At 36.6% G+C, this 27,312-nt stretch overlaps 1 protein-coding gene across 5 annotated transcripts in view; it reads right to left on the bottom strand.

The window, feature by feature from the left end:
* spire1a (spire-type actin nucleation factor 1a) overlaps positions 1 to 27,312 on the bottom strand; it is a 46,542-nt gene that overhangs the window by 3,674 nt on the left and 15,556 nt on the right. The window contains exons 3-15 of one of the 5 annotated variants that reach the window (XM_057354375.1): positions 19,435 to 19,671; positions 17,066 to 17,191; positions 14,425 to 14,499; positions 14,158 to 14,322; positions 12,679 to 12,765; positions 12,296 to 12,425; positions 9,938 to 9,979; positions 5,583 to 5,630; positions 3,927 to 4,084; positions 3,735 to 3,819; positions 3,514 to 3,653; positions 684 to 710; positions 32 to 169 (exon numbers count right to left, since the gene is read on the bottom strand). In XM_057354375.1, coding sequence (XP_057210358.1) covers positions 32 to 169; positions 684 to 710; positions 3,514 to 3,653; positions 3,735 to 3,819; positions 3,927 to 4,084; positions 5,583 to 5,630; positions 9,938 to 9,979; positions 12,296 to 12,425; positions 12,679 to 12,765; positions 14,158 to 14,322; positions 14,425 to 14,499; positions 17,066 to 17,191; positions 19,435 to 19,671 — 1,458 coding nt within the window. The remainder of the gene's footprint in view (positions 1 to 31; positions 170 to 683; positions 711 to 3,513; positions 3,654 to 3,734; positions 3,820 to 3,926; positions 4,085 to 5,582; positions 5,631 to 9,937; positions 9,980 to 12,295; positions 12,426 to 12,678; positions 12,766 to 14,157; positions 14,323 to 14,424; positions 14,500 to 17,065; positions 17,192 to 19,434; positions 19,672 to 27,312) is intronic. The other 4 variants (XM_057354378.1, XM_057354377.1, XM_057354379.1 and 1 more) reach the window with 4 other exon arrangements.

A 27,312-nucleotide genomic window follows, 5' to 3' on the forward strand; every position in this document is an offset into this window, starting at 1 on the left:
TTAGGCTGTACTGTCCCTTTAAGCGCCATACCTTTCCTTTCTTCAAGGCGTTATAGACGTCTTTGTACGGCTGGAACTTCTCCAGCTCAGCTTTAACAAGGACCTGTCTGATATGCATCACTTCCTCCACAGTCAAAGTGAGGCATTCCACAGGATAGCAGAACTCCTCCTGAAACAAATACATCACCTTCACAAACACGCCAAAGGATACACCGCATCAGTAAACATGCCACGCTTTCACGCCCAGGAACGAGAATTGAAAAAGATGAAGCAAAACCCATACTACACCCTCTGACGCCCCAACATAAATAGCAGCACGATTGAGATGGAGACCGAGGATGACATGTAAATCATTATCATGGAATGTTGAACTCTCTCTTTATGTTGTTATACAAGCTGAAGCACAATAGGTAAAGTCTTGTATGCAAAGTGACAAAGATGAATAGAAACCCTGATGTTGGTAATGCGCGAGTCCTCACCCAAATGCACCTTTGAAGGAACTGATAAAAGAACGCATGAAAGCCAATATGCACCTCTTGAACGTACATTATATTAAAATATTATGTCAAATGAATAATGTTTGTAAGATACCAAACAAGAGATTCATATCGGCTTTAAGCCTCTTGCCACCCAGCATTAGAGTATTTTAATACTTTAAAAAGGTGATTTGTTTGATAACATACCAGACGACCTCTGCCTATCGCCTGAGCCTGAAGAAAACAACCACAGGAATTGTATGTCTCTGTTAAAAACTAAATGCCTTTTCATTTACAAAAACACAAAAATGTCACCGTTGCGCCGCAAATATTACATTTTAAAACTAAGGCATTACAAAGAAAAGCTCTGGAGAAGAAATAAAAAAGATTGGATAACTTCTACAGTATAATAAATGTTTATTACTACTAGCATAACTTTATTTAGTTTTGACAGTTCAAATATTTTCTATAATTTAAAACAAAAACTGGATGTACAGTAATCCCGTATTTTATGATTTTACTATTATTTTTAAAATAATAATGAATAATAACATGTAAAAATCATAAAATATGGGATTGTTAAATATAAACATCCTTTAAAATTAACTTATCATTTCCTCAACCTCTCACATAATAAAATAAAGAACAGTATAAAAAATATTATATAATATTATAAATAAATGAACATGAAACATTGATCCGGGTTAGTTATTTTTAAAGTAGGTTTATATTTAACAATATTAACTAATGTAAACAGCTGACTCTACATTACACTGTACTTAACCTTCAATTACGTATTTAACTTTATAATGCATGAACTTGTGCATCATTTGAAAGGATGAAGTCTCTGGAGCACAATTACAGTATAACCGCTTTCCCGTTACCATCATAAAATCATATAAATGATCAGATAACCTGTATGATTATAGGCTGTTTTCTTCAACGGCTTTCACTACTCTCTGTGGCCATGCAACACTTGGCAACATGACAGATAAAGCCAGTTCACTGCATAATATGAAATAATGATTAAACAGCTACACCGAAACAATGATACACAATCTGTATTAGAAAGTGGAAGTGATTTACTTTGTTTTCGGAGGGCAGCTTCAAATTTAAAACGGAAAAGGAAATCAGAGCAGTTTAAGTTTTTTCCTATATCTGTACTGCCATAAAACTAGATGACTGCACTGTTCTTTATCAGTTTTACTGTAAATTAGATTTTTTTTCCCCTTGTATAAAGTCTAAGATTGACAAATTTACAACCGTTCAAAAGATGTTGGAGATGGTCTCTCAATCAGCATCAAGCAGCGATGCATCCAACAACGTTTACAAATGATGGTTGATTCTTTAGACTAAATATTCAATGCGCTGTCATTTGTAAGTTGCTTTGGATGAGCCCAGCTAACAAAAATATTTTCCAAAAAATGTTTTGCAAGCATTGCCTTTAAGTTATGAAAACGTTTCTGAATGTTTCAATGTTCAACTAACAAATAACATTTTTATACCAAGATTTTTAGAATGTTTAGTAATTAATCATTATTATAAAACGGTCAGTTCTGGTCCTTGATTCTGATTGGCTGAGCGGAGTTCTAAGCCGTTATAAAATACTGCGCTTAACGCCCTTAGCTGTTATAAAATGCACTGTAACCCGCTGCTTCTTGGGGCTTATTGCTTTAATTAATCAAGGTAGTTGACAAATACACCATACATGTGTCCTATAGTGTGACAGCAAAGTTTAACAAACAAAAACTGATAATAATTAGGGCTGTCAAACGATTAATCGCATCCAAAATAAAATTTTGTGTTTACATTATATATGTCTGTGTACTGCAGTGTGCATATTCATTTTGTATTTATAAAAACATACACATACATGCATATATGTGACCCTGGACAACAAAACCAGTCTTAAAGTCCCAGTGAAATTAAAAATTACAATGCCTATTTTGTCATGAAATATTGCGGCGTTTATTGTAAATAGTTCATCAATGTGTGTCATTCTCTTTAAAATTCGGGTGCCCTCGTAATCTTTATCTAAAATCTGAAAATGCACTTCCGTTCTGTAATGACTGTCCATCTTAAATGATGTATGTTAGACGGCTTGGGCGGAGCATCCATTAACTCCTCCCCTTCAACTGTCAGTCTGGTGCCAGTTCCATTTCAAAATGCAACAGCTGTTTTTATAAATCGAATCAAATCCCAGAGAAAGACGAAAGACACGCCCACTATTTTTCTCATTCAAAATTCCATTTCACTCGGAAATGCGCCAAATTACGGAAGTAAAAAACGATCGCAAGTTCCGGTTCACGGGGACTTTCATTTTTTGAAATTGAGATATTTACATAATCTGAAAGCTGAATAAATAAGCTTTCCATTGATGTATGGTTTGTTAGGATAATGATCAAAATCAAAATTTTGAGAAAATCTGAGAAAAGTCCTTAGCATAGCATATTACTATAATATAAAATATTGTTTTATATGATTAATACTTATATTTATAGTATAAAATAGCATAGGAGAGAATTATCTTCATTTAGGTTTTTTTTTCTAAATTTTGCTGTCACCCCATAGGACACATTACAGTTTATATGGCAACTACCCATAAATGTAAACGTAAAGAAGCTGATCTGAGATGTAGTAAAATATCCATGACATTATGTCAGGGCTGCAAAACTATACAAATGCAAAACTATGCAAAACTAAATCATTTTTTATGAAACCCTGTGTGACAGTGGTTCTCACTATTTAGCTGTAAGACAACAAGAATTGAGCCTTTAAATGGGCTTCTGGACTGAAAACTGCAGCACAAGTTCTCAGGACCGATGCTGCATGGAATTCTGGGAATCTAATTATCCATTTACAAGACACAGGACAGCTAACTATATCCACCGCTGGCAGCATCCATTTGATTACTCTACACTAAATGACACTTATTTACTGTTCTGGGTTCACATCCCTTCAACCAGGAGAAAAAACACTTTGCAAGTAAATAAACGGATTTGTGTGGTTAAAGTTTGTGTTTCAGTGTAGCGCGTACCTGAGATTTAGAGTTCGGTCGAGATGGAGGCAGGAAAGACTGAAGGCTGGTGAGAGCATCTTTCTCTATAGAGTGTCTGTTCTGAGAAGCGATGCGTTTGTCAGGCTGCGAGGAGGAAGATGTGGGCAGGAACTGAGGAACTGGAAGAAACAGAAACAATGTGAAATGTTGTGTTTTTTATTGTAAAAACAGCGTTCTGGATATTTAATGAAGGGTCTTACATTTTTTGCCCCTGACAGACTCGGGAGACGTGTCGTCCACCACTGAGGTGGACATGCTTGAGCTACTGCTTGATTTCTGATCCTCCTACAATAAGAAAAAAAAGATTATCAAAAACATTCATCTATTTATTCGTCTTTTGTTCAGCATCAAGAGTTCTAGCTCATTTGTGCCTATAACACAAAACCACTCACATCAGAATCCGAACTGTCCAGTTCATCCAGCCTCGGTGCCTTGAGCAATCTTTTTCTCTGTGACAGCGGCTGGCTGTTTTTGGGGCTCTGCGTTGGCGAAGGGCCATTGGCCAGAGAGAGTGTGCTGACAGCCAACTTGCGGGGTCCATCGGGGACGTCTGCATGAGGGGGGATATGATGGACATAATGAGACGCCAATCAGGAAGCCAAATTCCAGTTTGTTCAAAGGTTTTTTTTTGTATAACTGACACTTCTGTGTTGGTTACCATAGTAATGACCTCAGTAGTTTTAGCAGAAAGCTAAAAGATATTCTGCTACAATTGAGAATAGCTGTCTTTATGGTAGAAAAGCTTAGGAAAATGCATTTCTATTGTTGCATCTCGCTGTGGTACTAAACTCATAAAAAAAAGCAAAAAGGAGTGAATATGGACACAGCTGCACACTGTTTCTGACATAAACATTGCACATAAATGCGATCAGACTGTTCAGAATGAAAACCATTTCTTAAATTTAAGCTGGAACCATCAAACATGATTTGTACCGAATGCCTAAACAAATCCTTACTAAAGGAGCAATGTGGAGATTTTAGCGGCATCTAGCGATGAGGTTGCCAATTGCAACCAACGGCTTACTCCACCCCTCCCTTTCGAAGCACTACGGTGGCTGACACAGGACAAAGATGTTGTCACTTTTTGCTTCTTTGCCGAAGGAGATAACGTATTTACGAAACACTCTCTGTAGAGCAGTTTGTCCGTTTAGGGCTACCGTAGAAACAACATGGCGAATTCCATGCAAGTGGACCCGCTGTGTAGATAGAAAAAGCTGATTCTAATGTAATAAAAACATAACGCTTCATTATGTAAGGTCTTTATACACCTCTGAAGACAGTCTTGTATATTATATTACATTTCTATCAATAGATCGAATTTACACATAGCACCTTTAAGGCATCATAAAAACTTGATGTATAGGTTACTGCACTCACATTCAACCTTCCTATCCACACACATCACAAACAAATATAATAGACAGCTGAAGTGGACCAGAAGGGTGACTGTAGAATTTAGCTCTCAAACTTACATAACAGCGATGCGTCCATATCAGTGCACAGAGTGTAATTCATTAAAATCATACGCCTGAATGCTATGCCTGACCAACAAAGCCGCCATTCACATTACGCTCCAAAGAACCTCAAGACGGCTTATTTAATTAATTATACAAGAAATTATGTCTCAAGCAGAACTAACTTGCATACAACATATGGCACTTTCACAAACACCACACACTTTAACCATCACTGTAAATTCAGATTAAATTACAATGGCGTGACCAAGTGCAAAGACCGAGCTGACATGCCACGATAAATTATACTAACTCGTGTCTGTTTTTCCTATGTGTCTATTTTTGCAATATTCCCAGTCATTGTAGGCTCAAGTGAGATATTCATAGCTCCAAAACGCGGTAAAAAAAAAAACGTTGCAGAATATGAAATATTGATGTCTGCGGACTCCAGGTTACGTAAGCCCTCTTAGACTAATCCTCATTCAGAAACAAAAAATGAATTCTGGGAGCTCTGCTGCTCGCCCACTCAAGTTTGGGTTTGATTCACACAGAAGCAGTTTTTACACAGTCATGCTTGCGTCAGGAATACTTTACCTGAGCTTCTGAACAAGTCCTGCGGGGTGCTCATGCTTTTCCCTGCGCCTAGAAAGCAACGTATTCTTCAATATGATGCCTGAGTCAACAAAAGCCTTGCGTTTCATTACTAGACATTCACACACTATGCCAATATTCTGTATGACTGATACGGTTCTCTAACATTCACAGCTCAACCAGGACCATCATTAGCTCTTTGACTCGCTCTGGGACGGATATCAGCACATAGAAGCACAAACACGGCACACAAACGCAGCAGCCCTGACAAAGGATTAGTGGGGGATTTGGTGGTAGAGAGAAGTGCGCGCGCTAGAACACCGGGAGGAATTATAGAGGAAAGTTCGATGTACAGAACCAGGAGATCTGTGTCGAAGCGAATACGCATATACAGCCGCGAAAACTTGGGAGCAAATTAGGAGACCATTGCAAATGTTCATTTAATCAGCATTTCTAGATGTATCGTGGCCATTCCAGTTCAGTGTCTGTTGAATTTAAACCATATCAAACCGCAGGAGTGACACAGTTATCCAACAGCAATGTGAAAGACTGACAGCATGACAAGACACACGGAAACTGTCATAAAAATTGAGGTTATCACATAAAAAAATATTTTCTAAATTTTCGTAAATACATGTACAAATATTACTGTTGTATTGCTTAAAAGTGAATATAAACTTGTTCACTGCAAAAAATGTCAGTCAGGTTAATGTTTAAAGAATCGTATATATTAAGTATTAGATATCTATGATCGTCTGGGTGCATGCATTGAAGTATCTGCTTGACTGGCGCGTTATTGAACCAATCAGATAAGAGAAAACGATGAGTCATCAGGAACCTCACTTGATTGGTCACAAGAAGGTAGCCCCGCCTCCCCCTTCACGCTTGCAAACTCAAATTAGCGAGAGAATCGTGCCAAAAGTGTAAGCGCAGCAACAAGCGAGACGGAACCGTACACATCGGTTTATTGCAAGAAACAGTTTCGCCTGCGTAGGCAAGATGTTTGCAACAGATTTATTTGACATACAGAAAGACAGGTTCTGCGCGATGAATCCGTTTTGCAGTTCATAACACCATTGTTTTTGCACGCACACCTCTGTTTACAGACTCGCAATGCTTTTGGCCGTATTTCAGCGCAAAAAACGTGTCAAAAGTGTAAGCGTGGAAAAAACGGAGGTCAGAAGAATACAGATCATAATTATTTGACGTAATATGAAGTTGCCGTTTCACAACACATGAATTACGCTTATGAAAAATGATACAATGCTGCAAAACTTGTTTTCTTTCGCTTGCAGCTTGATTTACACCTTTACAAAACTTTTTTGCGAATGCAAATTTATTTTATGCTTGCAATGTCACGTACGCTTTTACAAATGTTATCCTGCGCATGCAAATCTTTATGGCACGATTTTACCTTCATAGTTTTCTTTGTCTGAAAAAAATACAGAGCATCTTTTCTGTTATTTTGAACTGTTTCTGCAGTTTTCATTTTCTGCAAATACAGTAAATGCAAATAGTATGAAGGTATTTTTGGTGCAAAACTACTGAGCACCTGTGAGAGTGGAACTTGTAGTTGTAGAGGTCGGCCACACTTGTGTATCAGTAAATTTGTAGTCAAAATTTGAAGTTGCAAACTTGTAGATTTTTTTTTCTCTCCCGCAAACACAACACAACAGTTACACCTTCTTGAATCCTTCAGTGCAAGTGCACAAATCCAATTCTACAAATCACAAACTGAGATACTCGTGCACTCACATTTTTTGCTACAAATGCTGCAGTAAATATGGTGCAAAACACATTCACACACCTGCACCAAAAGACGTGCGTTCACAGACGAGTTTTGCACATCCGCAAACACTATGTGAATTCATGCAATGAGAGTTGAATGCTTGTCAAATATTTTCTCACAAATTAAAGGTTTTATTCTTGGACATCTTTCTAACACAAACACAAGAACATAACTACAACTGCTTGAATCTGCTGCTGCGAGTCTCTGACACAAGTTCGCACACACTCTCATTTTGCACCACATATCTGTGTGATATATGGTGCAAAAGTGATTTGTGCATTTGCAGCCAAACGAGCTAGTTTTGGCGCCCAGCAGGTGGCGCCCTAACGCGCAAGTGAAAAACTCTGCGAGAATCATCCTGAGCTGCTTTATTTTCCCGAAATTACTAATCATAATAGAGTACATTCAGTGCCGAACCTAGACATCTGGGGGCCCTAAGCAAACCTTTTTGAAGGGCCCTTGTCATAATAGTTCAAACTAGATATAAACATAGCTGTAGACTATAAGAAATAAAAATATATAAATCAATTAACAAACTTAAACGAATAAAGACTGAAAGTAAAAAAAAATTAAACAGACAGTAAGAACAATTAATTCTAAAATAAAGTTCACATTTTGTTTGACATGTAAATTATTATTTTCCTTAATTAACACGTGGCTTGGAACCATCTAGCTGTAAAAAACTATAACGTTATGTGGTGTGGCATAACTATAAGTGGTGTGTTTTTCTAACCAAATGAGTGATTAACAAAAATAAAGCATGATAAATAAGTATACGAAAACACATCAATAATTCTCTAAATTTTTTACATATTATCATAGGCAAACCAAATACAGTGGATTGCAGTGGTGTGCATTATATCTGAAACTCACATGAACAATGTAGTTGTTTTAGTCCTGTAAATCATTCCCTCTAAATGTTATTGAGCTGCAAATATATATCTTTTGAAGGAACCCATATAGTAGATGGGTGTAATATACACAGCAAAACACATGGTAATATTTACCTATGACTTCACAGTTTACTGTAATAAATATAAAAAATCAAAAGGTGTGCATTATAGCTGACACCCACATGAATACTGTAGAGCTGGTTTTGTGGTCTAAGTTATCCCCTTTAAATGCTACGGAAGTTAGAAACGTGTATTAATGTGTATGTAACTTTGGAGACGGTCCCCAACTTCACGAATATCAAACGTCCAACCTCAAGCAACTAACTTAAGTGTGTCCATACTAATACTTAATTTGTAAGTATGTTCTTGCATAATTTGGAATTATGGAAATTTCAGGAAAATAAAGTAGCTCAGGATGATTCTCGCGGAGTTTTTCACTTGCGCGTTAGGGCGCCACCTGCTGGGCGCCAAAACTAGCTCGTTTGGCTGCAAATGCACAAATCACTTTTGCACCATATATCACACAGATATGTGGTGCAAAATGAGAGTGTGTGCGAACTTGTGTCAGAGACTCGCAGCAGCAGATTCAAGCAGTTGTAGTTATGTTCTTGTGTTTGTGTTTGTGTTAGAAAGATGTCCAAGAATAAAACCTTTAATTTGTGAGAAAATATTTGACAAGCATTCAACTCTCATTGCATGAATTCACATACTGTTTGCGGATGTGCAAAACTCGTCTGTGAACGCACGTCTTTTGGTGCAGGTGTGTGAATGTGTTTTGCACCATATTTACTGCAGCATTTGTAGCAAAAAATGTGAGTGCACGAGTATCTCAGTTTGTGATTTGTAGAATTGGATTTGTGCACTTGCACTGAAGGATTCAAGAAGGTGTAACTGTTGTGTTGTGTTTGCGGGAGAGAAAAAAAAATCTACAAGTTTGCAACTTCAAATTTTGACTACAAATTTACTGATACACAAGTGTGGCCGACCTCTACAACTACAAGTTCCACTCTCACAGGTGCTCAGTAGTTTTGCACCTAAAATACCTTCATTAAATAGTAACAATACTTTTATTTGAAATTTGGGAGAAAATTTTTTAGTAGTTCACAGAATGAAACAAAAATGATCATTTTACCTAAACACATACCTACGTATATATAGTCAATTTTAAAATCAGAAAAAACTATTTGAAATGATCTCTTAAAGGCGGGGTAACCGATTTCTGAATTACGCTTTAGACAACTGAGTCGGGCTGAGTACCAAAACAACCTTGTAGCCAATCAGCAGTAAGGTGCACAGTGCACAGGACAGACATTAGTCGAGCCGAGCGCTGACGAAAGTGAAAGATGGGTAGGGGTGTGTTTGTTTTGGTGATTTGAACATTAACAACAGCTAAGAGAAATCGGACACCCCGCCTTTAATTTTTTCTGCGGCTGTATATTTGAGTCCATCGGTACAAATTACGGAACCTACAAGAGACGTCGCTGTATTATTTTACATACTTATTTTACTTTAGTAGTTTAATACCACACAAGCGGAAACTGACTAAAAGTATGTTCTAATAATCTATACGTTTCGTTCTCCCCACCACCACACCTGACACGAGGGATTCTGACACAACCACGAAAGCCAGCGGGTCAGTGAGCCCATAGCTGGTAAAGCCACGGTGAAGTCTTTACCTGACGAGTCAAAACTGACAGACATGCTTAGTGGACGTATTACTGTGAGAGAGAAGCAGAGGTTATGAATGAAGAGAGAGAGAGAGAGGGGAAGAAGAATAAATAAAGCCAGGAGTTAAAACAAGGCATCAATGCATCGGATGTCAGACATGTAAAAACCTCTGTAATTCATCAGCTTGGCTTTGATCCCTTCTCTAAAGCACCTCTTTTTGCAATAAAAGGTTTTAGATGGAACAAACTTTTCGTTTACTCACAAAATTTCGTGATCACTATACTGTTATTACTATACTATACTATAATAGGCCTAACTATACAGTATATTACTATACTATAGCTATACTATTCATAAAAATAGGCCAACCAATACAATAAAGTACAGTGTAGCTATTTACACAATGCATAGACCTCCATGTATGACAATCTCCTCAGGGTTTAAAGGTTTACGACATAATGTGGGTGATGAAAATCCATACATGAACTTTGTTTCTATAAGCAGATGGAAAAAACAATATAGCCCCACAACAAACTACGGTAGACGTCGCAACAGATTAAGATTTGTGTTTATGTAACTGTAAAATCTCCCGTAAAAACAGCACTCTTTATTTATACATAAAGTACATGCATTCTCAATTTGAGTTAAAATCTCACAATCTTTAAATATACAATAGAATCCAACTGCAAAATAACATTTCGAGACTTCACAAATGATTGTTGTGCAAATTCACTATTAAGGCTCTAATGGAGTAAATGTTTATGAAACTAATGTCGTGTCACATGGATCAATCCAAGACGTGAAGCTTAGGTCACAATTAAATGGGTAGAGTTAGAGGAGAAGAGACAACTGCATTACAGATATACATGTTAGAGGACACAAAAGCAGTCATGCATGCGAATGACACACTGCCACACATCTGCACTGCTGTTTAACATTTCCAGTCACTCCTGGTTTTATCCTACATACTTACCTTCATCCACATGACTGATATAATTGATATTTAGATCAAAGTAAAAATTTCCACCCACATATTGTTCGCAGCCCTCATTTTTCCACTCAACACAAATGATGAATTCTTATTGTAAATACTCACTCTTTACAGTGTAATGAAAGTGAATGGGGACTGGAGCTGTCAAGGCCCAAATAACAAATGATGACATAAAAAGACAAACAATGTTGGTCTCTTTCTCACACAATACTATTGGATGGCTTCAAAGACTTGGGAATAGACATGAGTGGCATGGACCACTCATCACACTTCTACTGTGCTTCTGTGACATTTAGAGCTTGAAAGAATAAGTCCCCATTCACTTTCATTATATGGGAAACGAGTAAACCGAGTATTCTTAAAAATGTGCCTTTGTGTTGCATGGAAAAGAGAAAGTCATACGGGCCTGCAACAAAATGAAGGTTGTTAACTATCACAACAAACACTGCTTTAAGATATACTGTAAATACAAGGCAATTTAACTAGAATAATGTGTATATACTACTTGTACTAATATTCCACATTTTGGCAAAAAATATTATTATGACCCCAGAACATAAAACAAGTCCTTTGTTTATGCAGTAATAAATACAAATCATGTATGTATATTAAGTAACTAAAAAAACAGCAGTGTTTGTATATGTATATAGATTCTAGGGCTGTCACGATTATGAAATTTGGCTGACGATGAATTGTGTAATAAATCATTGCGATTATGACGATTAATTGTCTGTTTTAGAGCATTTTTTATTCAGCTTTGAAACGACCATATTGTTCTGAATGTTTTTTTTCTTGGAAATACATCAGAAAAAATTGGGTCATATATTTAAGGTTTAGGCTTTTACCTGTCAATAATACAAACGCCAAATACTTGTAAATTAAGTAAATTGATCAAGAGTGAATTGAAGCCCCCATTAAAATGCTATCAGTCATAGAAAAGCTTCTAGTCTGTTTTTTGTCTCACTTGCAAGACTACAATAAAATTTAACTTGTGTGTTAGTGAGATTTTGGTAGACTGGTTTTCACGCTGAGTTTAGCGTAAATAATATTAAATTGTACTGCAGGTTATTTTTATGGTATATGTATTAGTTTTTTTTTTTAAGTGATTGTGTTTTGGTGGTACATTTGACAAGTATTACCATGCTTTAGTTACAATATATACACTAAAATATGTAATATGCGGCACTACAGCTCCCCCTAGTGTCTTCTATAGAGATGTGCAATAATTGCGATGATCTGAAACCATCCCGATGAGACGATTATTTAATAATCGTGACAGCCCTAATAGATTCCAGGTTATGTTTTTATACATGTAAAGTACTGTGCACTAAAGTGTCAGGGCATTGTGTGATTAAGTGTTTGGAAATCTACTAACCCAGTCGACTCCTGCGGATCATATCAGGCGAGACGGGCCGGAGTTCTCTCTCTGTTCGGATCTCCTCCATGATGCGTTCATGAAGACTTCGAGGTTGTGGAGGATGAGGCTTTAGTTTACGAGCCGAAACCTGAAAAACATCCATGTGCACAGTGATTGACAGGTCAAGAACTGTACATGTGACCGGTGCATTCTGTATTAAATTGTCCATATCAAGGGAAATCTACTGTTTTCTGATCATTTGAGATGAAATGTCAACATGTAAATAAAATAAGGGGGAGATAAAATTACATTCTTAATAGTGACCTGTGAGATCCTAGACATCGATCAAAAACAATCGTAACCAAAAGTAAACAATGTGTTTGTGTGTGTTTTATACTCACAGGATTGAGAGGAGGTCTGGAGCGAATGAACTGCAGTATGATCTCATGAGCGCTCTTCTTTAACCTTGGAGGAATATCACCATTCACCTGTGCCAATGGGGTCTAAGGTTAGACAGACTTTTAAAGATAAACCCATGTCTTTAATAATCTATATCGCTGTTGTCCTTCTGAAATCTCCATATTTCCTGATTTTTGTTGTTTCCATAAATCATTATATTAGTCACCCTTTATGTTTGTCACTGAGTTTTAACCAATAAAAGTACTAGAAATCGCTTGTCAACTTTGACAACACAATATTTAATCATTTCTCCCAAGTGTTATTTCCACTTCCTAAAAAAACAGCAAATTTGAACATCGAAGGTTTTGGAAGGACACTGAAGATATTATATATAATAATACCTATTTGTTAGAGAGATAAAAGCACTGTTAAATAATAAAAATAAAAAAAATCACTTCCTGCTTATTACACCTCTAGGATGTTTGTAATACGAGTTCAGAATCTTCTGAAAAGAATGCATTGAATGCATTTTAGAACAATTAAATTAATATCAATGACATCTATGTGACATTATCTGTATGTTAATAACCGGAGGCAAAGGTGTGTAAGAGTTGACCTGTTACCTCGCTCAGTTTAAACTGCCATATCATGAAAGGTGTTGGCTGTGACGTGGTAAATGTTTTGCAACTTTATAGACCTATTTCTGAACGTCAAACTCCTGCCATCTTCATTTACTGACTTTAATGTCCTGCTAGCATTCAACTTAATCCAATGAAACCTTATAAAACAGTTTCATACCCTTGAGCTTAAAAATACTCTGCTCTTGTCTGATAAGCAAAATAAACCTTGTTGCAGGTTATGATATGCAACAAAGAGCAATAAAAGCGAATTGAACTGTCAAACAAAGCTATAAACAATGACTCAGACCAGTTTGTTCTGAGAAAATTAGAGTTTAAAAAAATAACTTTTTTTAAAGTAACAGTTCACCCAAAAATGAAACGTCAGTCTTCATTTACTCACCCTTAAATTCCAAATCTGTATACATTTCTTTGTTCTGATGAGCACAGAGAAAGATATTTGGAAGAATGCTTGTAACCAAACAGTTCTAGGCCACCATTAACTACCATAGTAGGAAAATTGCTTTATAAATTTCCTACTATGGGAGTCAATGGTGGCCAAAAACTGTTTGGTTACAAGCATTCTTCTAAATATCTTTCTCTGTGTTCAGCAAAACTTTCTCTGTGTTCATCAAAACTAAGAAATTTATACAGATTTGAAACAACTTGGGTAAATGAAGACAGAATTTTATTTTTGGGTGAACTGTCCCTTTAACCAGGCAACAGAAGGAAAGCGACACTTCTGCTCAACAGAAACTTTAAAAACTCACAAAACGTTATTTTTAGATGCATCCTTACTCAGCCCAATTTAATATTCATGAGCAAAGGTCCCGCAAATATTTTTTAAAGGTCCCACACACTCACCATGACCTTGCGAAGTTTGTACCGCTTGGAACGGATATCGTCCATGAGCATCTCATAAGGTGTCAGCTGGTACTCGATGGGCAGAGGGTTATACAGACGTTCCTGCACTTTCTTCAACTTAACGCCATGCCTCAGGTCCCTCATCACCTGAACCCAGAACTGTGCCTGTGGAAAACATTCAAAATGTTGTTAAGACGTACCTCAGGACTACACCGCCGTAACCTCATAACAGCACACAATCACATTCAGGATTGTTTCGAGTCTTACCCAGTCTGCGTTCTGCAGCTCGTTCAGGTCTCTGCCCGGCTCATCTGGGGTTTCTCCTTCCATCTTCCGCAAATTCTGAAACAAAAAAAGCATGTTGTGATCTACGCAGACTTCATCTGACACAGAGATGCTCGAGAATACACGCAAAAAGACACTGTTGCAATCCATTCATTCTCATGTGAGAGTCAGTCAGAGGAGGTCAGAGTCATCTTGATGATCAATAAAAGGCTAATGCAGCTTTCAACCGTCTGCGCTGCTGCCAAAAACACGGATTCATTAATAAAGGGTCATTTCCACACAGAGTTGAAACCGGGTTATTGGCATCAATGATAGACCTTGTCCCTGGCGGTAATGAAAGAGATTGTTAGCTGGTCACCTGCAGTTGTTAGATGATAAACTACAGATTGTGTTCAATAATTCAGCTCTCATTAGGATTGTTTTGCTTGGTTAAGAAATGATATAAGATTTATTAGCGCAAGAAAATAAAATGGTGTCTGTTGGTCATCTCATCAAATTATCTATGAGGATTTTTTGCTCATATGAATTATGTAAACCAGACAGGATCAGGCTTATGGTCAAAATAATAAATCATTACTTCTCTTCAACTGGATTTCTTAATAAATTCCTTTGGTAAGCTTTTAACCCTTATAAAACAAAGAATTGAGCCTCTTGGGCGAAAAAGCCCTGACATGGCACGAATGAATGAAACGCACACGCAGACACACAGCTAAACGTATCCAAGCCTTAAGAGTGTGATCTCTTACATGAACAGCTGTATGACATCAGAAAACGCAACTTAAAACAGAGTCTCCTTCACACAAAGAAATGCACTCTGAATCATTAGTTTAAAACCAGCTGAATCTGCTTTTTATATCTTTATATTCAAACCTTTGCTTTGACTGTTCTTTGGCACACTATACTGAATGTTCAAAGATTTAGGCTACGTACGTTTTGATCTCACATACTATGTAGGACAGTAAAGCAATCCCATTAAAATGAGCTTCTAATGAGCCTTTGTTAACTTTAGGAATAGATCACTCAAACAAGGGCAAACTATTTAATGTTCTCGAATCAATCCTAAACACAGAGCCATGTAGCAGTTTTTTTAAATGGCACCTGTATTTCATGTTAGTCTGGTGGTAATAAATAATATTAATAATAAGGAATTAATAACAATTAACAAAAATAAAAGTTATTGTAAGTATTACTCATGGAACAAAGCACACAATACAAAAGTTTGACAAAAAAAAAACATAAATATCTTACACATAAATTTTGCTTTAAAAAAAATTAAGTCGCAGAAAAAATTAAGAGACCGTTCCAAATGTTCATTTAATCAGCATTTCTAGATGTATTGTGGCCGTTCCAGTCCAGTGTCTGTTGAATGTCAACAAAATCAAACCTCAGGAGTGACAAAGTCATCCAACAGGAACAGTGTTGGGTGTAACTAGTTACCAAGTAATAGTTACTGTAATTTAATTACTTTTCCCTTGAAAAAGTAAAGTAAGGGATTACTCTTATTTTTTCTGTAATTAAATTACAGTTACTTCTGATGTAATTTAACTAAATATTGTGTTATATATTCAATAGTGGAAAGACATCAAAATGATAAGCCTAACTTTAAAATGTATGCTTTAATGTATCCTTATCACAATTATTAGAATCATTTATGTAGTTATTTATTATTTATTTGAATGAATTAAATAAGCCGTTTCAAGTCTATCCTTGAATTAATTCTAATCAAGGTTGACATGGTATATAGAAAGTAATTAGTAATAAGTAATTAAATACTTTTTGGAGAGAGTAATTTGTACAGTAATCTAATTACACTATTGAATATGTAATTTGTAACTAGTAATTAATTACTTTTTCAGAGTAACTTACCCAACACTGAACAGGAATGTGAAAGACTGACAGCATGACAAAACACATAAAAACTGATAAAGTTGATCACTTAAAAAAATATTTTCAAAATTTTCCTAAATACATGTACAGATATTACTGCTGTACCGCTTAAAAGTAAATGTGAACTTGCTTTCATTGCAGTATTTGAGGTCTGAAAAAATACAGAGCATCTTTTCATTCTTTTATTTTAAACAGCTTCTCCAGTTTTCATTTTCTGCAAATAAATGCAAATAGAATTGAAATTTGGTTCACAATATGAAACAAAAATGATCACTTTACCTAAACTCATACCTATAAATAGTCAATAAAACTGAAAATAATTTTAAAATGGTCTCTTAATTTTTTCAATTAAATCATTCTATAATGCAAGTATTAAGCAATACGAAACAAAAGCACTGCAGGTTTTAATCAACACAATTTCTGACTCACAGTTGTCATCAACCCACTCATTCTATTCAGCAACACAAACAGCTTCATGAGGATGTGTAACAGTACACAAACAAAGTCTTCTGATTTTCACCGGAAAACCTGTTTGGACATGGATTCTTGGTTTTTCGGAAACAGGTGACAAGGATGAAAATAATTGTAGATGCAAAAAAACTAAAACACAAAAGCCTGTAAACAATCGCTCATGAGCGTGAGGAGGAAACTGTCACTGAACCGTTCGGTATGTGACATTTCAGTCTGGTTATAATGGTTTCAGTGTGTTTTATGATGGTCGCATGACGATTGTTACCTCTTTGGCACTCTTGATCTTTTCCAGAAAGGTGCGTAGCTCCTTGGTCTCAGCATAAAGGGCTCGACATACGGCCTGGTAGTGGTCAGCAGCATCTGATTGGCTGGGAAGGTGAGACGTGCAGAGCTAAAACAAAACAGTGAGATGTAAATCAATGCATTTAGTGCTTTAAAATGTTTACATCAGTGGTTCTCAAACTTTTTTGTTGTAAGGCCCCCCAAATAGAAACTTAGAATTTTAATTCAACCAAAAACATATTCAGTTATACAACACTGGGACATCAATTCTTTTGGTTGGTGGTCTTATTTTTCTGATGTTTGATTGCATAAAATATATACCTTTTATATAATTTTTTTTAAAAGATACATTTCTAAAATACCCCAAATTCTGTGCCCCCCTGGATCCATCTTGGGGGGACCCCAGCGAGCTGCAGCCCCCAGTTCGAGAACCACTGGTTTACATTAAAATCATATCAGTCAAGATCCGGTATTCAGGCAGGATTTGTTTTCTTATCATCTGAATTACAGGTTGTGAATACAAATCTTTAGTAGCTCCTGTTTGTCGAGAGGTCTCGACTGTGTGTCAGACGAGCGAAGCATATCTTAATGACAATAAAAGACATTTGTTACGCTAGATTTGCTTAAGAAACTATTCTTCCGACTTGGATTTAGCATCTATTAGACAGGAACAGTTTATGAAAATCATTTCCTGTCTGATAACTTAATCCTTGCATTACACATTTTGTGTTTTAGCACATAGCTGAGAGTCGAACCCAACGCTCGCATGACTGACAGGTGGAAAATACAGGCCTAAAGTTCAGTGTCTCACGCTTTATGGTTTCATCATGAGAAGCATTTGAAATGTACAAACATGCTGACTAAAGACGCCTTTAACCGGCTTAATGGCATTTTTGCCCACACCTGCCCCTGTGCCCTGCCCCGCCCGGGAATGTCTTGGCATAACAGCGTAACGTCACCTATCTGGGGAGTTTCACTGTGGAATCACGTTTAACAAAAATACTGACTACGCCAAGGGAAAGTGAATAAAGCTTTGAAAAAAGTTATTTTATAGAAACTATTATTTATAAGGTCAGAAATACCTCATAAATAATAGCATCTACAAAAGAAGAGGGAGAGTCCAAGATAAAGACATTTAAAGGAATAGTTCACATAAATATAAAGGTTATGTAAATATAAAATGAATGGTGTGTCAGGTATGATGGCTGACAAGCAAGATTGATAAGAAGAGTAAACAATGACAGTGCTAATTTTTTAGTACACTGTCGCTTTAAGGGGCTCAATCTCTCTCTCTATATATAGAACTCAAAGGTTTTATCGGGCAGGCAGGGTATAAAAACACGTGTGCTGGAGAAATCTAATGTCACGGTTCATCTGTCAAACTTAAGGCAGAGACACAAAGTATTATCTAACCGGTCCTGAAAAAGCTTGTACTGTGACCCAAACTGACCACTACAGGAAACTATTTCAGTGTCAGACCAGGTCCACTTCTGCAAACCTATTATTAGAAACACATGCTGCGTCCCAATTCGCCTACTTATACTATGCATTAAAAGTATGTACTGTTTTTGTAATGGAAAAGTATGTACATTTTAGAGTGTAGCAAAACAATATGCACGCAATTGGACATATTAACAGGAAGCGGAAGTGGCCGATGTTGCCTAGACAACATTGTGGCCATTAACTGTCACACACATCAAAATACAGCTCTTCTTTCTATTAAGGTATTTATACATTCATTATTCCATCTGTAATGTTTACTGTATACTTACATTTCTTAATTTAGTGACGCATCAGTTATATCATTTATTAATGCAGTGAAGCGTCACTAAACTCCGCCTACTCGCGGTGAGTTGTGGGTAATATTAATATTAGCCGTTAGAGTGTACATCGTTCTGCACTTCGAATTTCTACCGGAAGTAGTAGACCATCCGGGAATCTTTGGAATACTCTTTTCAACACACTACGATTTGGGACATACTAATTCTACTTTCGAATACTATTTAGGACGGATAGTATGCGTATTGGCACGCTTAATAATAGTGTATAAACAATGATAGGAAATTACTGAAAATGATGCAACTACACATATTCTTGAAATTATGAAAAACTTTGTTACAAAACACTGAAAATTAAATCAAATGTTGTGATAAACAATATCTGTTACAATCCATTGCAATAAAAATTCAATTAAAATGTTTCAAATCTTCAGACAGACCTGGTGGAACTGACTTTAAAATTGACGTTAGCGAGAACTAACACTGTTGTGAATCAGACAAGCATGACATTCTGAAGTGGCCAAATATAGACAGATTAACCAGCCTGACTACTAATTCTGCATTTACTACTTACAGATAATATGTCACGGTAGCCGCGGAGGTTGGAGACATCTGTAGGCTCTTCCTCGCCTTCATCCTCTTCCTCTGTCGCCTCGTAGCCTTCATCCGGGCAGGGGTCTGTCTCTGTGTCCACCATGTTGGTCATGAGATCGATGAGCTGCTCCAGAGGAGGACTGAGTTCTCGTTCCTCATGTTCCTTCAGGCCGTAATCCAGAGCCTTATAGATCATTATACCCAGAGACTCGATAATCTGCAAAACACATCATCACATTCATTAAGCATTACTGAATGAATCACATACATCGGCATGTGCTCTGACATAAACCTCAAACATGTACAACACTAAACACTGATAAAAGACATGAAAGACTCCATAGATCAACAGACAAACTGATTAAATAACCCCTTAGTTAGGCCTCATGATCTCGTGACTCTGAGAGCGCAGTACGGTTTAATGGTGAGCAATTTTAAACGTCCAGATGCTAGATATATGGATCAGTAATCACTTCTCTCCCCATTGAGATTTTGGTGGATTATATCTCCAGCTACATAACAATATGTGAACCATTCATGACGGTTTTGTGGCCTCAAAGATGCCCTCTGTTATCACATACTAATTAATATAAAAGAGTCAATTAACCAGCCTAAAGTCAGTCTTGACGATGTATTTTAAGGGCAAGATTAGTATTTTTAAAGCGGATGTACTCATGAGTCATCTGAAAATCTGTGAATCAGAAGTGATCACTTATATCCAGTTTTGAGCTAACACAATTGAACACAATTGAACTGTAAGAAGAATTACGGTCCATTTTTTTAATGGACAGGCTTCTCAGGACAGGACACAGAATTCATGTGCATTTAAAACGAAGAAATATATCAAATCTCTTTAAAGATTTGCTCAACAACCCTATAACTAGCTCTCAGAGAGAAAGTCAACAGTGTTAAAAGTATTATTCATTTTTATTAGGGCTTTCAAACTATTAAACGCGATTAATCGCATCCCGAATAAAAGTTTGTTTACATAATATATTGTCTGTTTACTGTGTTTATTAATTTTGTATTTATAAACACAAAAACATACACAAAGCTACATGTTTATACATTTTAGGAAATATTTTTATGTATTTATTTATATTTACCAATAACAAAAAATGATATATAAATGTTTATTCATTTTTATATTTTTCTTAAATATATGCATGTTTGTGTTTATAAATATTAATATGCACAGTACACAGACATATATTATGTAAACACAAACTTTTATTCTGGATGCGATTAATCCTTTGACAGCCCTAATTTTTATGAAACATTTAAAGTGCAGGCTTAGCATTTTTTCAAATACGCTTTAGAAAACCAAGTACCAACAATCTTGTAGCCAATCAGCAGTAAGGCTCGTGTCTGCTCATGTTGACAGAGGGAAGAGAGCAAGCGCTAGCAGGCATTAGAAAGACTGTAAAAAGAGCAATGTCTTATTTATTACATAAAAGTAAAGGGTCTGTAGATTTAAAGTATTAAAATAAGGATAAAAGTCGGCAGGAGCTAGGACCTGTGTTAATATTATAAAGACTTTCCAGCAGAGATGCGTTAAAACCCGACTATAGCGAAGGCTTTTAGCGGACATACGCTAGGACCCGCTGCACTAGCATACTATGGTAAAGGCTTTCCAGCAGAGAGACATTGGAGAGCAAGATTGTCTGAAAATCACCCCCAAGGAGGTTGCTTTGATTCGGATCAGTATTCGTATCAGCATCATTGTTTGTCTGGAGCCATTGTGCTGCTTGTATTTACGTCTTCGCTTATTTTATTCATGTGCATTATTATTTGCGTGGTCTAAGCTATGTTTAAGCTAAGCATTTCACGCCTGCGTTGCAGATGAGAGTTGGGATGCAACGATTATAGATTTTGTTGGTACGATTATCGTCTCAGGAATAATCACGGTTGCACGATTATGGCAATTATTATGTATTCATTTATTTCTACATTTTTTCTGGCCCTTCCTAAATTTAAACTTGTCCTACCACAAAAAGTAATAAATAAATAATATTGTCTAGTTATTTGTTTGTTTTATATCTGTTTTCTTAATAAATAAGGTTGTAATACCCTAAGACTATTAGCCTAACTCACAGACATTTCATATAGTCAAAGACGATGAATCAGTAAGTATTAAAATTAGTACAAATGATCAAATTATAAGCAATAGCACAAATAAATGTAATAAAGCAAACACACAAATTAAATTTACAGTGTTTTTCATGTGTTTCAAGTTGGTCTAACTATGGTTATCAGGTACAGAAACTGAATAAAGGAGTCAAATGTAAAACACTTCATGTTCTTCACAGTATAAATGAAATATATATTAAAGTTAATCAGTCAGGAGTGGTGAGTGTGTTTTGTCTTCGTTTTTTGTTGTTTGATTAGCATTAAAACAGATATGTTTATTATGCTGCTGTTCTTTAAGAGCTAGCGCGCACGGATCACATGTTTTTGTGATTTTCACATCCCCACTGATTGCGTTCGTAACAAACCATAATGGATTTAATTTATCAACGTGATATAGAGCCCGTTTGCTAAATAACGTTTAAACTAGGGCTGTCAAACGATTAATCGCGATTAATCGCATCCAGAATAAAAGTTTGTGTTTACATAAAATATATCTGTGTACAGTGCATATTAATTTTGTATTTATAAACACAAAACATACACATAATTTTTATATTTAGGAAATATTTAGGAAATATTTAAATGTATTAATTTATATTTACCAATAATTGAAATTCTAAATAAACGTTTATTAATTGTTATATGTTATATCTTTCTTAAAAAAATGCATTTATGTGTATGTGTTCATAAATACAAAATGAATTAGCACAGTACACCGACATAAATTACGTAAACACAAACTTTTATTTTGGATGCGATTAATCACGATTAATCTTTTGACAGCCCTAGTTTAAACACCACATATTATTAATAAAAATAACATAAGCATAAGTTAAATTGGTTCAACTTGCTTCAGGAGTAGACTTTGAATTTGAGCTTGCGCATCCAGAATGTACACATCCTATGAGCCGTCCTCGATGCGACGCTTCTCGTCCGGTGTGCGACTCTATTAACTAACATGTCGCTTTGTTTGTTTACGTTGCACTGAAAGCTCAAATGTCACCGCTTCAGCCTTGATTGTGAATGTACATGTACTGTAAGATTGGCTGTTTGGTCTCTCTGCCATGTTAATCTAGTGTGTGTTGTGGCCTCCATGTCTCTGATAAGCACGGCTCTTTAAGATGGTGCACCGCTGGTGTAACTTTGTTTTCGTTTCGTGCAAGTTGCAACAGTTCCGTTCCGTGCAACAGAAACACACGGTGTAACGGAGCCTTTACGATTGATTAACCGTGACGTTTTTAAGCACGGTTAATAGTGAACCTCGGTAATCGCTGCATCCCTAGATGAGAGTGGAGCAATGCAGGAAGGGGCGTGTTCCTTTTGCGTAGTAGTGAGTTGGCTTTTCGATTTCAAATAACAACTACAGTTGTCAGAAATCACTTAAGGCAGTGGTTCTCAAACTTTTTCGTTGTAAGGCCCCCTTTGTGTTAAGTGCATCGCTTTGCGGCCCCCCATATAAAAATGTATAATCTTAAACTTAGAATTTTAATTAAACCAAAAACATTCAGTTATACAATGCTGGAACCTCAATTCTTTTGGTTGGTGGTGTCATTTTTCTGATGTTTGATTGCATAAAATCTATGATAAATTTCTATATTTTATAAAATGCCACAACATCTTGGGGCCCCCCTGGATCCATCTTGGGACCCTCCAGGGGCCACGGCCCCCAGTTTGAGAACCACTGACTTAAGGCACCTTTAATTAAATATGCACAGCGGTCCTGACTCATACGACGCCCCGGTCGAAATCAGACATGAGGCGCCAACACCCCACCACACCCATTTTAAATAAAAGGGCCGATGAAGAAGTGCATTGCAATGCCAAGACCCAGCACTGGTTACATGAAGTACCTTATCAAGATGAAAATAAAGGCCATAAAATGAGTTTGTGGCCAAGCAGATAAGTCTGTGAATTATTTCACTCCAAGTACTCAGTCTCTTCCACCATTATTAAACAAACCGAGACTCATCCAAGCAGCTCTATATCAATATTGACACTCATGTGGATTGGCTGCGGTTAATACTTGTTAATCATAACATGTTGTCAGAGGTCCAGCGTTAATCCTCATCATGAGGAAAATAAATATTTAAGTGTCTTGCTCTTATGCAATGTAATCCTCTATGTAATAAACCACAGCTGAGCTCAGGTAATGACTCTGAGAGGAGACGCTACAGCAAGCATACATGAGGATTCATTACTATAAGAATTTATGTTGCCATTTAATGAAAACAAGTTTGTTTTTCTTTGTTGACATACAGTGGCTTGCAAAAGTGTTCAACCCCCTTCATTTTATTCACATTTTGTTATGCTGCTGCCTTATCTTAAACTATTTTAAATTACATTAATCTACACTCCATGCACAATAATGACAAAACAAAAAACTGATTTTTGACAGCTTTGCAAATTTATTAAAAATAAAATACAAAAATAAGTACATTGCATAAGTATTCACACCCTTTTCTGGGACACTTGAAATTTTGCTCAGAAGCATTAGTTTTGCTTGTTTATGTTTTTACACTTCGAGTGGAGTTAACCTGTGCCAAATTCAATTGAATAAGTATGATTTGGAGCGGCACATACCTCTCTATAAAGGGTGCAACAGCTGAAAATGCATATCAAAGTAAAAACCAAGACATGAGGTCAAAAGAACTGCCAGTATAGCTTTGAGACAGGATTGTATCAAGTCACAGATCTGGGGAAGACTTCTGAAAATAATCTGCTGTATTGAAGGTTCACAGAAGCATGTAGCCTCCATTTATCCTCAATGAAAGAGGTTTGGAACCACCAGATCTCTTACTTGAGCTGACCTCCTGTCCAAACTGAGCCATCGATGGAGAAGGGTCTTGGTTAGAGCGGTGACCAAGAAGCTGATGATTACTCTGGTTGAGCTCCATGATCATATATGGAGATGGGAGAAACTTACAGAAGGACAAACATCACTGCAACACTCCACCAATCTGGGCTTTATGGCTTAGTGGCAAGACTCGAGCCTTTGCTCACTGAAGACACATGGAAACTTGAAATATGCAAAAACATACTTCAACGAATCTTTCAAACTGTCAGAAACAAGATATTCTGGTCTGAATCTCAGATTCATGCATCATGTCTGGAGAAAAACAAGCACTGCTCAACACCTGTACAATACCGTCTCAACAGTAAAGTGTAGTGGAAACAGCATCATGATGTGGGGGTGTTTTTCAGCTTCAGGGACTGTACACAAAATACGGAGATAATGATCATGAAAACCTAGCCCAGAACATTCAGAACCTCGGACAGCGCAGAAGGTTCATTCTCCAACATGACAATGATCCTAAGCACACAACTAAAACAATACAAGAGTGGCTTATGGACAACTCTGTCTATGTCCTTGAGTGGCCCAGCTAGTGCTTGAACCCAACTGAACATTTCTGTAGAAACCTGAAAATGTTTGTCTACTGATTATCTCCTTCCAACCTGACAGAGTTTGAGAGGATCTGAGGAGAAGAATGTCAGAAAATTGCCAAATGCAGATGTGTAAAGCTTTTCACATCATACCCAAAAAGATTTGAGTCTGTAAAGGCGCTATAACCATTTTCTGAGTTGAGGGTATGAATACTTATGCAATGTACTTATTTTTGTTTTTTATTTTATTTATTTAATAAATTTGCAAAGCTGTCAAAAATCCGTTTTTTGTTTTGTCCTTATTGTGCACGGAGTGTAGATTAATGTAAAAAAAATAATCATTTAAAGTAGTTTAAGATAAGGCAGCAGCATAACAAAATGTGAATAAAATGAAGGGGGTTGAACACTTTTGCAAGCCACTGTATTTCTTGGAGTACTCTGCACATATTTGTCTTTATACCTTGCACATGTTTGTCTTCATGTTTACATTTAGTATATTTTTGTATGGTTATGTTTATAAATATTTCTTCTTTTCTTAAATTTATGTTTGTGGTTAAACAAGAATTTCATTATATGTTGTAAATGGCTGCTTTAACGTGACGATAAAACTCTTGAATCATCTTCCTGAAACAAAGTTTAGGCATAACATATAATCAAATGGCTTTTCTGCTAGTCAGTTACAGGTTAAAGGAGGGACATTTTTATTTTAGAAAGCATTTGATTGGATGAAAATCGGCACAGTGTGGGAATGAGTCATCAATATTTTTGGTTGATATATCAAATAAAAAAACAGCTAATTTTAAAAAGGTATATCAGCTAAAGCTGATTTTCAGGGAGTGCGATGTCTACCAATTTGGCATCGGACAATGTCTACAGTGAAAAGTCACACACATCTTCTCCATATATGCGCTAGCTGTATAGTTTAAAGTCAGTTTTGGAATCACGATGCCGGCTAAACATCGTGATGACTTTCAGCCATCGTCTGTCGGCCCAACCCTATGCAATACACTAATTTACAAGCTAAACAGACATTGACTGAGGCACAACATCACTAAAGGTGAGTGGTTACAAATAAATTCCACACGACATTTTGTGATGACATTGATCAAGACCTTCACAAACACTTTCTTTTATTGATTGCCTTTCATTCTAGGTTTTCCAGGTGCGGTCAACACTGATGAATCTTCAGACATTCATTTTTAGTTTAATTGGAGGCACATCTGGGAGAGGCAGTGAACAGAGCTTTTATGTAACACAAGAAAACAGCAGGAGGATGTGTTATGATGCAGATAGGTTGAATGCTTCATTATCTATTCAATAATAAAGAGCTTTATAGACACACGTCAGCAATGAGAGCAACAGCCCTGGAGCTAAATTGAATAGTTTTGTTTCTACAGAGCTGCTGGTGAATACACCCAGACATCAGATCACCATATGATAATCCAGTCTTAGTGTACAACTGCAGTAAGCCAGTGACGCAACAATAAGCCACCCTGATTTCACCAAAAACACACGAGCGGCTCTGGTACATGGCACAAACCACAAACCTACAGAACATGATGGTAATACTTATGACATTTACAGCGACTGCGAGCATGACTACTAATGTACTATAACTATTTTCGTTATATAATATATAATTGTTTTCTCACATTTGTGGTTCGTTTTTTAGATATCAGGCCCAACGCAAATGTTGTCATAGTGTATAAAATCTCAGTTAGTCTTTAAATCTGAAAGTCGAGAAGTAGCGCTCGGGAATGGTTTAAAAAATGTGCTGCGCAGATTGTGAGGGTCTTCGAACACACTTTTGAGAAGTAATGCAATAACGAAAATGACAGAAATTGTCATGCCAACTTGCTACTGTAAAAAAAATGGTCAAACACGTCCATTCGTCGTGTGATTACATTGAAAAACAATGGAAAGTCGGTCAGTAGAAAAACTGATGAAACTATGTTTTATCGTTTACTGTGTAACATCTTATCGATCGATAATTACGGTCATACTGTACAAGTACTATACCGTCTTATGCCCTCACTGTATTATAGATTAAGGACATAACATTAAAAAAACGAAGATTTTTTTTAAGCGTAATTATAACATTTTCAAGTAAATTTGAGCCGAACGGCGAACGCAATTCATTTTTCCTGCAGCTGTGGCAGTGTAAGGCATTACGTGTGTACGATCTGGATGATGTGAGGAGTGTGATCATGAGAGAACACGAAGTTCCTGGAGACGTCTTATAGAATGAACACAGGACTATTATCTGCAGTCTTCTCTCCATGCTTGTGACTCAGGAATGGGTGAAAAGAAAATGAGAGAGATGAGGGAGGGTGACTGCAAAAAGCCC

Source organism: Triplophysa rosa, linkage group LG16 (assembly GCF_024868665.1).
Source record: "Triplophysa rosa linkage group LG16, Trosa_1v2, whole genome shotgun sequence".
In the NCBI taxonomy this organism is placed as follows: Eukaryota; Metazoa; Chordata; class Actinopteri; order Cypriniformes; family Nemacheilidae; genus Triplophysa; species Triplophysa rosa.